Source organism: Gallus gallus, chromosome 2 (assembly GCF_016699485.2).
Source record: "Gallus gallus isolate bGalGal1 chromosome 2, bGalGal1.mat.broiler.GRCg7b, whole genome shotgun sequence".
NCBI lineage: Eukaryota > Metazoa > Chordata > Aves > Galliformes > Phasianidae > Gallus > Gallus gallus.
In genome coordinates, this window is record NC_052533.1 from 8442001 (window position 1) to 8456782 (window position 14782).

Genomic DNA, 14782 nt, shown 5'->3' on the forward strand with positions numbered 1-14782 from the left:
ACTATTAAATTTTTTATATTACAATTATTTAAATTCCCCTAGTCACCTGATCCCCTGAAGCTTAAAAACTCAACATCAAAAATGACATAATGGCTTCTGTTAGTCCTACAGTATCAGTCATTTTGTAGCGCCCTATTTAGTAGTTCTAAAACTAACTTAATCGCCACCAGAAGAGAGGTGCACTCCAGGAAGCACTTGGATTTTGCTCACCAAGTTCCCAACTCCAGAAAACAGTAGTCAGTGAAAACTAACACAAGTACCTTTTAGATACTACAAACTGAGTCCATGTTTATAAACAAACCCTGAAGTTCCACTGTTAGTCCTTTCAATTTAAGCAAATACTATTCTATGGTTGTAATAAGGAGCTTCATTCATTAGTACACGAGATTCAGTAACGACTTCTTAGTATCAAATATTTTTCCCACCTTTTTTGTATAGCCAGACTTGCAAATTCCTGAACATGAAAGCATGATTTGATCAAAATCCTGTTATCAACTCTAGGTTTTACTCAGCCAGTTATTAAGATCCCATACATTCTGTACAAGGACTTTGTAAACATGTAGCACTTAGAAAAACATCAAAACAAAGCAGTCCAGACTTCCACTAACTTATTTTTAGTGAATTAATATGTTGCTTCGAAAAACAAACAAACGCAGCACATGAACATTTACATTTTGGAATGCAGAATCTGAAATCAGCCCAATATAATACACCCAACAAGAATTTAAGGATTAGGTATCTCTGTCAGGGTAAGAGGACAGGAAGAAAGATTGAAGTCTCTTACTTCTGCCTCCCAATTGCCAATAAATGACAAGTTCCCCTTAAGAATCACTGACAACCACTGTTCACACTTGGATATAAATTCAGACTTCTGCATGCTCAGGAGCAGCAAAGAACATGTTCTACGCTCTCGCAACATGGAAGAACAGTAACACTACAAGGTATCAATGTTAGAGTAAAGTAATATGAAGTACAAACTAAATTTCCAGTACTACTATTACCTAATGCCTTCAGGAGCTCTTCTCTCACAGCAGAAGTGAACTTTCTGACCAGACACAATGTTGTCATGATAGCAAAGAGCAAGTTGTAAGATAATACAATATAGAAGTTTCCCAGCCAGTTAAACCTTCCGAAGTCTCCAAGCAGATCAAATCGAGTAATTCCTGTTAAAATTGAATTTGAGACTTGCATTAGAACCTTGATCACACTTTTAGAAAAACACACAACTATCACTCTGTGGAAGCAGTTTCAGACAACATACAGTAAGACATGGTTAAACAGACAAGAAAATGCTATCAAGTCACTTGCCTCTTTGACTACCATAAAACGAAGACGCTTAGCAAAATGCCTTCTTAGGTTTCCTAGCAAAATGTTTGAATAATGAGAACTCAAGTAACTCCTCATTCTAAACAAGAATTCTGCCTTTACAGTTTCAATAAAGATAACTGGGAAAAGTAAATATTAGAAAGAAAAATGCTTGAAATTTCAGTTTCTATAAAATCTATTCCAGAAAAATGATAAAATACATTGTGGACTTTCTTGTTGAAAAACAGGCAGTACAGGTTCCATGAGAACCACAACACTGAGCTTTTGTATGTCTGTGTTCTTCAGAGCATCTGTTGTTGAAACTGATGTTTAAAGACTTCTTTCCAACCATAGCTTTTTTCCCAGAGTTATTTGCCTGTATTTGCACAGAAGGAAAAGAGCCTGGCTGAAAGATGGTGCTGACAGGTCATCTTCTCAACTTTTTACAAGGGTAGACAGTGATAGGACAAAGAGGAACAGTTTTAAGCTCAAGGACGGAAGGTTTAGATTGGACATCAGGTGGAAGTTCTTTAGAGAGAGTGGTGAGGTGATGGAACAGGCTGCCCAGAAGGGTTATGGATGCTCTGTCCCTGGAGGTGTTTAAAACCAGGTTGGATGAGGCCCTGGGCAGCCTGATCTAGTACCAGATCTGGAGGTTGGTGGCCCTGCCTGTGGCAGGGGGTTGGAACTTGATGATCTTTGGGGTCCCTTCCAACCCAAGCCATTCTATAATTCTATAATATACAAATAATGATTTTCTAGGATCAATGAGCTGTTACATACCTAAAAAAACTCAGAAAATGCTATGGCAACATGTTCTCACATTCACTAAATTGTGAAGGAAGGAAGTCTACCTTGTGCCAGAACTAAAATGGCATCAGAAACTAGACCAGGTTCTGCAGGATCTGGAAGCATTTTCTATCATCTTATTTTTGAAAAGATTGAGGTCTTTGAGAACTGCAACTTCACCAGTAATACTAAGTGAAGAGACTGAAAGGAAGGTAGCTGACATCTCATTCTAAGGTAAGCTCAGCACTTACAAACCTCACTGAGCTATAGTCCTGGCCTCAAGACTCCTCAACCAGCCATCATCATATTAAAAGGCAGATGCTTCTTGTACTCAGTCATTTTAATTGGGAAAAAAAAAAACAATCAACTTTTGTGTTCAAGCAAAACATGACACAATTAAGAAAATGAAAAAAGTTTGAAAGGATAAAGGGGGTTAAAAAAAATCAACCTAAAGTTGACCAAAACAGCAAAAGAGAGGCAAGTAGAAATAAAGCAAGAGAAATTAAGCAGAAGCTGACTGAATAAGTGGTAAACAGTTGAAAAATAACAGTTGTTTTCACACATGAAGCCAAACAGTGCCCTTAAGAACATTTTCAAAGCAGCAGAGTGTTTTACTCAGGCTGCAGAGCTACAGGAAAACTGAGAAAGTCAAACTTGAATGTATAGACTTCCGGACCCTCAAAGGAAAAGAAACAAAACAGGCAGAACATTGGGTGAATTTATCTGGACACAAAGGGGTTCAGAAGAATAGCTGGCAATGGTGTGGGAGTTCCAAGGACAAACAAAAATGAAGCACAACACTTCTGTAACATAAGCTACACATTTTCCTCTTACAAATACAAAAAAGTCAGTGCTCATGAGAAAATCAGACAGCATCATTCTGTAGGCGTGCTGGGGAAAAGGTTAACAAGCTTTTGTGACTCCTCAGAAGCACAATCTACACAGCCTGTAGGAAAAAAACAGTTCCCAAGACTGCAACTTGAAAAGCTGCTCAGAACTGAAAGCTACATCCCTAGTAGACATATATTCATGAAAGTTCACAACAGTTTCCCAAATGAGGCACTAAGTAATTGTTCAGGTTTTTTAAAAAATCATATAAAAAGCTGTTCAAGTTAAAAAAGAAACATAATTTTAAATAATATTTGCAAAGGAGTTTCATACCACTTTTTGCTCAACCATTACAAGCAAGAGAAGAATTCTGGGAAAGCTTTCATCAAATTAGAAAATTCCATTTTGTTCACAATTCTTTGTTTCTATATTTCTGCCTATTAAGTGCCCTGTTCTCCATTTGCCTCATAGCAATACAGTGCTGGTGGGAGACAATATTCAAGCAAGATTACTAAGGCTGAAGAGTTCTGATAAAATCAGTTTAGCTTAGTAAAAACTATCATGGACAAAGAAAGATTAGAGACAGCTCATCCACATAAGCATGCCATTTAACATTAAAAAATTCTGGTACTTCCATCTTTAAAACTTGAAGAAGGTCCATACATGTATCAGATAACTTTTGCTGTTTTACCTTTCACATAACAATAATATTGAGTGCTTTCTGTGCAGTCTAGAAACTTCCTTATTTAATGATGTGAAAAGACGATGAATCTGCTTAACATATTTCTTTCTTTTCACCTCTTCAGTCCCACAGGGCAGTAGCATGTAGTGCAACACATGTTGATATTTTTGCAAAGCACCACATGACTCACTGTACTCTAACACACTCTATTAATCCTGTTTGGACAGCTGTGTCTGTGCATTTGTTAGCTGTGTGTTAATTGTTCCATCTTTTTTCTTCTTTTATTTATCTCTATGGCAAACTATTCAGGAATTTCATTTGTCGGCCCTTTTTTTTTTTTTTAAGTGAGTTTTACCATTAATCTGTTTCCTACGAGACAACAATGCACCCAGCATGTATACTTTCTTCCACAGAAACCATTTATTATCATCCGTTAATCTCATAGACCATTAACAGTGATTTTTTAAGAAACAAATGATTAATGCAATAAGGCAGTGGACACAATCCTATTGTTAAAATTCTATTTTAATACACTAATTTTTGACACATCTTCCTCAGTGCTAAAATCATTGTACAGAGGTCTTAAACTAGCTGCATGCTAACACTGCATTAAATACTTGACTTATTTCTTAGCATTTTTATCAAGTTTTGCTACAGTTTTGTGTTTCTTTTTTTTAATATGTGAGCTCTAGAATGCATACTTTAGGATTCAGCATTCCCACATGCATTGCATTGCAGACATTTACTCGTTAATCATGTTATGTTTCTTTTTGTTAAAGAAATGATTTAGTACATAACACTCATCTGTAGATACACACCACAGAAATGTACAGTATAGCCTAGTGGAAAACACTAGCTACTCTACTGTATTCTGATTGGAAATAATTGGCTACAGAACTGCTGTTGAGTACAAGTTGCTGCTCTGTGGGCCTGAGCTTTAACTCAAACTTTAGATATACAGTCTGAGATAAAGTTTTTTTTTCAATATTGCCAATTAAATTCACATTAGCTGCAAGTATCTTCCACTACTTAAACATCTACTTTTATGTACTTTGTAATAGCCTTGCAATCTGACTTTTACAATTCAAGCTGAAGATCAACTAATTCAACGAAACATCTTGAACATCTTGTCTTTGCAACTGGCTCTGTTGTTCACTTCGAATGCTACTGCTGGTTCTTAAAAACAAACATCAGAATTACTTCAACTCTGCAATGTTAGATTCAAATGGTTTGCATTTTAAAACTGAAGGAATGCAAAGTGCAAGCAGACTTCAGTGAAAATGAAAGTAGCCTGGTTATCACAGTGCCAAATAGAATTAATCAACAAAGATTCATTAAACTGTTTCAGAAGGCATTTCCACTTAACGTTACTTCATTTTATATTTGAAATCCCCAAATGTATTTTCTCCATAAAAACAAAGCTCTGTAATTTGACAGCGAACACGAAACTACTTTATTCTGCCCTGTTTGTACCGTGTATTCTTCACATCTCCTTTCAATAATTTTGAAATCTGGCCTGCCTTTTAAAAACAGTGTTCTCCAGAAAATGCATTGCTGCCATTTTTTAAATGCACGTTCTTCAGTATAATAAACAGCTCATGTTATAGAAAGGGTCCCAAACACAGACAACAGCATGAGTTACAACTACACGTTTTGTTGCTCAGTTGTTTGGGTTTGTTTTTTTTTTACCCATTCCTAAATGGGTAAATCCTTTATTCTAATATTTTGTATTACAACGTTCTATGCTTCACTTACCCAGTGTCCTTGACATCACTGGCAAAGCCGAGCTCAGCACCAAGATTGAGACACAGTTTCCAATTATCTGTTTGAGTATGTCAAATAGCATTGAGATGATAAACAGGACCATTGAAGGAAAAAAGAAACCAAGAAAATCTGGTCAAGATGAAGGAAAATTAATTGCATAAAATATTGTTCAAAGGGAACCTTAAGAATTCCACAACCTGTTGGTAGTCGATTACCTCTGTCACACCTCTCCACACGGTGTTACACAATTTATCATCCAAGAGTTTTAAAAACATCAAATATGTATTCATTTATTTTTCAAAGTGTTAAGTATGTACAGATTCAAAACTACTATGCTGCAAAGCATCAACTATTTAATTCCCGCAAACTTTTTAGAAAAGAACCATTCCATGAGCTTAACTAGATGACTGATATATCAGCTTAAGCTTTGTATGTAACTGCTTGCAGGATTAGCATTATTTAAAAAAATTACAACAAAGAGTTTCTTTTCAATTGAATGCCTGTTGATCACTTTAAATAGTATGAAAAAAAATCACAGCTGTTAGATTTTACTCCAGTTTTTGTAAAGCCTTTTATAAAGAGTAATTGAAACTTCTTTCTCTCAGGAGGGATCACTTTCTTCAGCCCTAATTCTATGAGAATTCAAAAGAAAAACTCCAAACTTGTTAAAAGAGGGTAGATATACATGCATCTCTATTAATTTCTATACTTTTTTGTGTACTGTGAACTATACAAAACATCAAGAATATTTCAACTCCTTAAGTAATCTACTATACCCACTCCACGTTTACCTACTTTCCCCTTCCAATAATTAATATTTTAATCCAATATCTTTTCTTTACAGTGAAACACACTGATGTGTAATTAAATTCAACATCTGTTCCTTGGTTACTGATCACCTCCTCTTGTCAGCTGTGGGAATATTTTGCAAAAAAAATAAATAAACATGTTCTTCAGCATTAGGTAACAGCATTTGTTGTACTCAAGCCAGTGCTAAATTGCAGAAAGTCAAATTAGCCTCAAACTGCAAATCGTTGCTGAATAGACCTCCTTAGTCTTAGTTTAATTATTCAAATTTGAATTACTCTGTATTACTTCTAGCAACCAAGTTCTTCAGATTTCAAACAAGCTCCCTGAAGTACAGTTAGCACAATCAAAGTTCCTCATTAGCAATACATTTCCTTTGAAAAAAGTTCTTTCACCAGCTTTTCTATAGCAAGTAAAAAGCTGGGAATAGCAGAGCTTGTTAACAAGTGAATGGATGCCATCCAAACTAAACAGAGCACATCCTTTTTCCCACTCATTCAGCATTTTGAAAATCTTCCAGTTTGTGTTTACGCAGCTTACAAACAAATAATGATCACTGCAAATGAGCCATTCGGGGCCATTACTAACTAAAAGAGTCAGTTTGTCTTGGGTGGCAAGAGAGAAGAGGGGGCTGTCACCATCACAGACTTTACCTTACCTTTGTCATAGTTGTATCATCCTTCCTGGGAATGAAATTTTCAAAAAAACGAAGGCTGTAGAAGCCGACGACAGAGGATACCATGAGATAGCTGTGAGAATCAAGGAAAAAGGAACCTCGGAAGAATGCTAGTTTCACTCAAGTTCTTAGCAGTCTCCTAAAAGTCTTAAGAACCAGAGGAGAAAAAAAGAAAACAAAAACACTTCAAGTGCTTGAGAAGGACTGACCTATCTCTTTCTTCTTTCCAAGCGCCTTAGTAAAATACCGGTGTCCCAGAAAACTAGACAGAATGCTCGTTAACAGACAGAATTCTTAAAGAAAGGATACAAAATCAAAATGATTTCAAGTGCTGCTCCCACAAAACCAAAGGTGGATAGGGATGCATTTCCTATTCCAGGTCCCTAGAAGAAAAATACTTTGCATAAATTAATAACAAACACGCAACATACATACAGTTAAATTATACATCTTAGATGAAACAAAGCTTTTTCTTAATTATTTAAGGATCATTCTGATGTTCTAACTTGCAAACCTCACATCCCTTGCAATTGCATCATCTAGCTTTCAAACTTGAGTGAAATGTATTAAGTCGAAGTTATGAAGTTTCACAATTCATGCATGTTGCATCTATGCACCATACTGGTGGAGAACTCCAGAAACTAAAATAGGAGATCTCTACAGACAAGCAGCTGTTCGCAATGCAACAGACAGTGCAGCCAACAAAATAAATGGTTTTTACAGCTCTGCAGCCTCATACAGAGCTACAGGCAAGGGAAAGTATTACTAATTTACACAGCCTTGTGATTAAAAGGACCACCACTCAATACGCTATTCTTTACTTTCTTGAAGGTTTTTTTTTGGTTGTTTATCACAAAGGAGGAAAAAAAAAATCACATTTCGAAAGATGAACACAATGACCTGAAAGGCTTTTCATATTGTTTCTTTACTATCTTTCTTTTTTTTCTTTAAATGAACATTTCTAGACTGCATAAAAGTAGATCATGCCAGAAAAATGCAGAACTCTAGGTTAATTATTTATTTGACTGAATCATTACAACTTTGTAAAGATCATGGACTGGTTTTATTAAGAACTTACTATAACAGGATGCATAGCAAATGCTTCAGCAGGACTGAAACCCAGAAGCAACTTCATAAAGTTTCAAAGTGCACTTTCATAAAGTCTCCAAAGTGTTACCAAGACTACAGAAATCACATAAGAGAAGTTTACTTTACCCCTGATCCTTTTGGCATTGCAGTCTCATCAACCAACAGGTAAAGGATGTTGAAAGCAACTAATAGGACTGAGATGGACTACAAAGAAAAACAATCTAATTAATTAAAAGCATTCCACATTTGAACAGTGAGTATGTATATCCTCCCCGGAATTCATAATGGTAGGTTCTTTCAAAATCATCAGGAAAAGTATTGAGTTTATTGCTTAAAGATAGAATTTTTAAAGCAACATCTCCAAATGACTGAAGAATTCCTCATAATTCTTCCTTTTAAAAAAAACACAGTTCTTACTGTCTCAATCAGTAGCAATATCATAACAGCTGGATACACTAAATTCCTCTCCCAAGCAGAAGCTTTTTTCCGACGTTCTGTTCAGAAGAGAAACAGAAGTGTATTACCATCAATCAGCTTAGAGTAAAACAAACAATAATTATTTAGGGTTCTATGAACACTTGCATGTGGATAACAAAGCAATCTTCTCTCATCAAACTGACACCAACCAGTTCATCGTAATAACCACCCTGAAGAGAGGTACAAAGCAATGCCCAAAACTGAAGCCTCCTCTCACAAAAGTTAGGGAGAAGTATAGAAGCAAATTTTTCTTTCTTGTTTAACAGTGTTTCCACCACGACATTTTTTTCCCCTGGCATGCTGTAGCTTAGCAGATAAACTACAATGAATTTAAAAACACTTTGTTTACTCAGTTCATAAAGTCTTCTAGATAATGGCGCTATATTCTAGACCTGGCTTCTGTAAGGTAATATTACACTGAATATTGAGATATATAATAAAAGGCAGAAGTGTACGTGTATTTTAGCATGAACTCAAGGGTAAGAAAGGAATTTAAATATCTGACCTTTTCTTTTATCATATAAATGACAAAATAGGAGACTAGCATAGTTTAGACATACTGACATTCAAAACGATCAAAAAGAAAAGCCAACAGCTTCTTACTGCAATCTTACCTTTACACACTGATAAATGCAAAGTATTGCAAGCCTGTGAATAAGTAGGGAGATTCCTACTGGGTGGTTGCCAAATAATCACAAATGTCACAATATATGAAAAAGACTGTGCTACTGATCTCCATGCCAGGATGCCAAGTATTACAATTTCTTTATAATTGCCTTAAAATTAAGATCCAAATCAGACTCTCTCTTTAAAAAGATTTGTTAGACAGATACAATGATTCCATGTAAGGCAATTCTAGAACACACGACAGTTTGAAAGGATTGCAAATGCACTTATTTAGTTAGAAACAATTGGAATTAATCAGGTCGCTGTTGCAAACTGAACATAGTACCTTAAAGTCACTTAAATTGCAATCCACTTGAGGCAGTATGAAAAGCATATTACCTAGATTTGTTTTCTTGCACTTCACTTTTTCAAGCTCCTGTTCCAACTCCACTGTCTGGTTTTCCAATGTGGAAGATATCCCTTTCAAAACACAAAGACATGATTTTGTTTTGGATGGGACCAGATATAGTACTGCAGGATATACTGTGAATATTCAGACTTAGGAGACATCACATTAAAGCTTGTGGGTTCAAGCTGCAGGTGTGTGATTTTGTTCAACTACTTTTTAAAAACCACAAATAGTGCGGCAGCCTGACATAGTATGGCTTGTAAGAAGCAAAGAATCTCTGGATGCCCTTCAAGAGCATTATTATTTAGCAACTTAGAGACAAAATGTACTTCTGCCCCCAAATTAAGCAAGGTGGTCACTGGACCTCCAGTTTCAACTTCTTCCTCTCCTTCCCTTTTCTTAGCCTTTTATACTCTGCCTACTCGGTCTCCATACTGCTGCTCTAACTTGCAGTTTCTTCTGCCCTTATCTCCATTTTAGCACCAGCCCATTGTAGCCAGCCTCTCTGTGCTGCAGAGCTCCCACCAACAACCACAATTCAAATCTTCCTCACAGCCACCCATGAGATTCCACTCTTTCATACTCCTTTTTCGTTTTTAGCATATACACGTCACTAATAACTAATTCCTCAAACTCCTTCCTCTACACCAGCTGAAAACTGGCAACTAGATTAGTCCTTCTCTGCCTTGCTCATCTTCTGCCTAGAAGTTCTTCATCAAGTCTTCCTTCCCTCCCCCAAGTAGGTCTGGGGAAGCCAGCCCATGTTTCCTCACCATCCTATTCAACCTCTGATTCTCCTTCAGCCAATCAAACTTTACAGTGCAAGCACACTTAGGTTTCTACCCTTGACTCCAGTTGTTGGCCATCCCCTACCTTTGGCCTCACCTCTGATGGGAGGCTAACATATAATAGCATAATGTTCCAGCTGCTTTTTTTAATGACAATAAATTTCTATGAGACTTACAGTCTCATAGCATGAACAGGCTTTTATCTCATATCTTGATCATTTGCCTACAAAAACTAGATAGCACTTAGGTTGCTGGCACACTAACATTACTTTACAGTCCAGTCTCATTATTCCCTTATTTTCTCTTCTCTGTTGATCAATCTTACAATTTCAGTACAAGGTAAGAAGATAAATATCCTCCATCCTTCATATTCTTGCAGTATTCTGCAGTGTGACATCCTACATGAACACGAAAATAAGCAAGCATATTTCTTGGATTTTTTTTTTTTTTTTTTGGTGAAACATTTACTCTGTGTATGAATTTTTCAATGCAGAAATTTTCAGCATAAAAATCTTCCAGAAATCCATTTCTGAAATGTTTCACTGCATGTTTCTTTAACAGAAAGGAAATATATGCAAAAATGTGTGACGTTTAAATTTATCTTTCATATATATATCACTGATATGATAATATTTACATTGGCTTCAACTCTTATAAAGATCTCGAATCCCAGAACTAACCACAAAGATGTACAAATACTGTTAGTTCTAACAATTTTCATTCGCTTGAACTGAAGTACCTGCAATGGTCATTATTTAAAATATACATTGAGAAATGAAACTAAGTCATCAAAATGGTTTTTTCGGTTTTTTTTTGTGTGTTGTTTTTTTTTTTTTTAAAGAACAAAGGTTGTTCTGCATGTTTGCTTTAATTTTTACACAAGTCTCATCATCGTTATAAAAATAAGCTGATTTCCTACTATATATAGAAGGAAATTTTATATCTAAATATATAAAAATAAGCATTTCCTACTCCAAAGACAGTGTTTTATGGAACAACTAATTACTCTAAGTTGAATTAAGAACATAGCTTTAGAGCTCAGTGGAAAAAGTCTCCAGAACCTTAATGGAAGCAGTTAGAATAAGAAAACTTAAGTTAGCATCTGACATTTTCTTCTCCATAAGTGACTTAGTGGACTCTAGGGAAAATATTTGAGGTATATGCAGTTTTTTCCTTTTCAATATAAGAACTCAGAGCTCACAACTGATATCCATGGGAGTCTTTCCAACAAAGTCAGCATAATCAAATCAGATCTCTAATGAGACACTTTCATACAAATTCTGAATTGTATCTAAGTGCTGTTGTGGTTCCTCCTTAAAAGTAGTAGCAAACAGGTTCCTATACAAAAGGATATTTTATGAGCAGGGAAGGTGAAGTTTCAGATCAGTCAAAAGAGTGTTTGAAAAGGATGCAGCTAAATTCTTAAAAGCTCTATACCATTAGCTTTATTTCAAACATGCACAAAGTTCAATGTCAGCGCTGTCTAGCCAATAAATCAAATTGGTAGACGAGACTTGTTTGGACTAGCAATGAAAAGTTAGAAGGGATTCTCCAAGAAAGCCACAAAGCAGCTCATTTAAGGTCAATTTAACGGTATTATTCTGTTTTTCTTCCAGCCCCGACATAAGATTTCAGTACCTCAAAGGAAAGTGTAAGAGTATCTATTTGCATTCCCCCTAGGTGATTGGCAGTTCAACACCAATTAGTTCAAAATTACACTGTTACTAGCGTGCAATAAAAACAACACCTTTCATCTTTCTTACATAAGTAAGGATACCTTCAGAGCCAATAACTTTGATCAAGTAAGTATTTTTGATCCTACCCCACCCGTCTCTTTGGATTCAGGAAAACTAATAGCCGAAGGCAACTTTTTTCTTTTAATATAAAAAAGTCCCAGCTTTATTCTTCAACTGTAGGAGTGATGTTGGTACTGAAATATAATACACTGGAAACAAACATTTTCCCAAATCTCAGTATCTCTTCAACAGATAAAAATACTAGGGTAGATAATGCGATCAAACCCCTCCCTCCCTCCTCCTCCAATTTTCACTTCTATACTGGAGAAGGGAGAAAATTAATTATCACAAAGAAAACAAGCAGTTTCCCAGATAGATTTGTGTTCAAATAAGAGGAGGCTTACATAAAATTTTATCAGTTACACCACAGTAATTACATCTACACTAAGAAAGAAGGGCACAGATCACACAGCCAAACTCTTCCTCAGTAATGTTTTATCCAGCCAACCCTGTGGGAACAGAGATTCATGCTAACCCCTGAATATGTCCAGGCGTTGTCTCAGGAAACATTAATTAGGACTGACCACAGAAATACTAGGTGTTAAAGCAATTATTCCACCATGAAATATTCAGCACTGATAACCAAGTATTGCTTAAGTCTATGAGGAAAGGCCTAGAGATCTGGGGCTGTTCAGTCTGGAGAAGACTGAGGAGGCATCTTATCAACGCTTATAAATATCTAACAGGCAGGCGTCAAGCAGATGAGGCCAGGCTCTTTCCAGTGGTGCCCAGTGCCAGAACAAGAAGCAATAGGCACAGATTGGAACACAGAAATTCCCTAGGGAACCTGCTTTAGCAAGGGTTTGAACTAGCTGATCTCCAGAGCTCTAACAGTCTCTACGGTTCTGTATTCCTCTGAAAAATTGACTCTTTTCCTGGTATAATTTGTGTCTTAGAAAGACTTCTGGCAGAGATGATGAAACTTTCCAGCCTTGCCACATAAATGAGAACTGTACTTAATTACTTAAATAATTACTCACAGAAATCTTGCAGAATGCCTTGTGCATATAACATCCACCTCCACCTACATGCTATTTAGAAGTTAAGCTAAAAAGCAGATAAAATCTTAAGTCCACTATTTTTCTCTGTATACTGAAGTGTACATCCTCAAGCATTTCTCTAGATAGCAGCGTCAACATCATTCCCTCAGCATGTGAAGCAGAAGAATTCAGTTCCCTCTTCTAAGAAGAATTAAGCACCACATTATTCATCTCTCAAGCCCTATGAGATATGCATGGATTGCAGTTCCACTTCATGCTGAATTCTAAACAATTCAAAGAGTCAATCCTTCTGCTAGCGCAGGTGACTTCCTTAACTACAAGTCCGAAATGCAGATCCACTTAAGATACCCAGTAGGTCCATCTCAGAAGTGATTGCAACAGACATCTTCACAGAAAAACAACAATCATCTAAATTACATTCTCTTCCTCAATGGTGAGAACCACTCTGCACTACTTCTAATAGATATGTGAATAACTATTTCTTCATTTTTCAGTATTGCTTTTTCTCATCCATAAGCACCATCACCATGACAACATAAAATATTCACTAACAAATATTTTACAGGTGCTAGCCAACATCAAACACACAAAATTATAATTATCCCATCATAGCTTCAAAGATATTCACTCCAAGCATCTTTTTGCATGCTTGTATGTATATGCATATATATGCATACATACATGTCAGTGTAAAAACCTGTAACTTCCAAAACAACAAATGCAAGCATTACCTTTAAACTGAAACGGTGCCTGATTACTCCTCCACCCATTTTAAATGTTGAAACAAAGACCATTACCTACTGTTATCAAAGATCCCTTCCCTGATCAACTTTTACCAGATGATTTTACTTAATGAGAACTGAAAGAAAAGATTGAGGTATCACTGAAGAGTAGAAGAGAAAGGCAGGAAATGAAGAAAATTAAAGCTAAAATAAGTCACATCTTCAAAAGAAGACAACAGCAGATGAAAGCCATGACATGAAAAATCTCTTTTTTCCAAACTGAAACAACTGCATAAATTGTGGATCAACAGCTTATCCATGCAGCTAACAGCAATTTAGAAAATAATATGTACAATGTGATGTCTAGATTTAAAGAGTTAGAACTGATACATTTTCCCTAACTGGCATCTGTTATGCTGCAGCATTCTTTATCTTAGAAGCTAAAGTTTCACATTGTTTTTAAAATACTTTGAAACATGAACACTTCATCAAGAATGGCAGAACTGTAATATTAACATCAAAAAGCCCAAAACATTTATATAATTTATTCTCTGTAATTATTCATTAATGGATGCATAGCGACAATTGAATTAACAATACAGCTCCTAGAATATAATGAACTGCTACAATACTTAGATTCTAAGCTAACAATTCATTAAACAATTGAAACAAAAAAAAAATTCCTGCAAATAAACGGAACTGATCATGTAGTAGTATATTGAGCCTTCTGCTGGCAAAGTAAGTTACTGCTCTTTGGGGAGGGATAAAACAGTTGTTTATCAATTCAAATTATTTTTACAGCAAAGGTGGTGGGTTTGGTCAACTTCTATTTCATTTCTTATTCTGAATATTAACATATTAGAACTGATGAATATGTTAAAAACAAAACACCACAAGCCAGAATGAACACAGTAAGCAATGAATTGTAAGCTTATAATGATAGTTCCATACTAAGATCTCAAACTATTTTGAGAGAGGACCCTATTTAACCTTGAGATCAATACTCATAACTAGGAGCACTGTACTCTAAACACTGTATTTGA

General features: G+C 35.8%; 1 protein-coding gene across 5 annotated transcripts in view; it reads right to left on the minus strand.

Annotated features, from left to right (window-relative positions):
* The window catches only part of LMBR1 (limb development membrane protein 1), a 65718-nt gene that overhangs the window by 6165 nt on the left and 44771 nt on the right, over positions 1-14782 (minus strand). For all 5 annotated transcript variants that reach the window (XM_046917138.1, XM_046917134.1, XM_046917136.1 and 2 more), the window contains 7 exons: positions 9423-9503; positions 8358-8434; positions 8067-8144; positions 7161-7234; positions 6834-6924; positions 5360-5426; positions 1002-1163 (listed from right to left, as the gene is read on the minus strand). In XM_046917138.1, coding sequence (XP_046773094.1) covers positions 1002-1163; positions 5360-5426; positions 6834-6924; positions 7161-7234; positions 8067-8144; positions 8358-8434; positions 9423-9503 — 630 coding nt within the window. The remainder of the gene's footprint in view (positions 1-1001; positions 1164-5359; positions 5427-6833; positions 6925-7160; positions 7235-8066; positions 8145-8357; positions 8435-9422; positions 9504-14782) is intronic.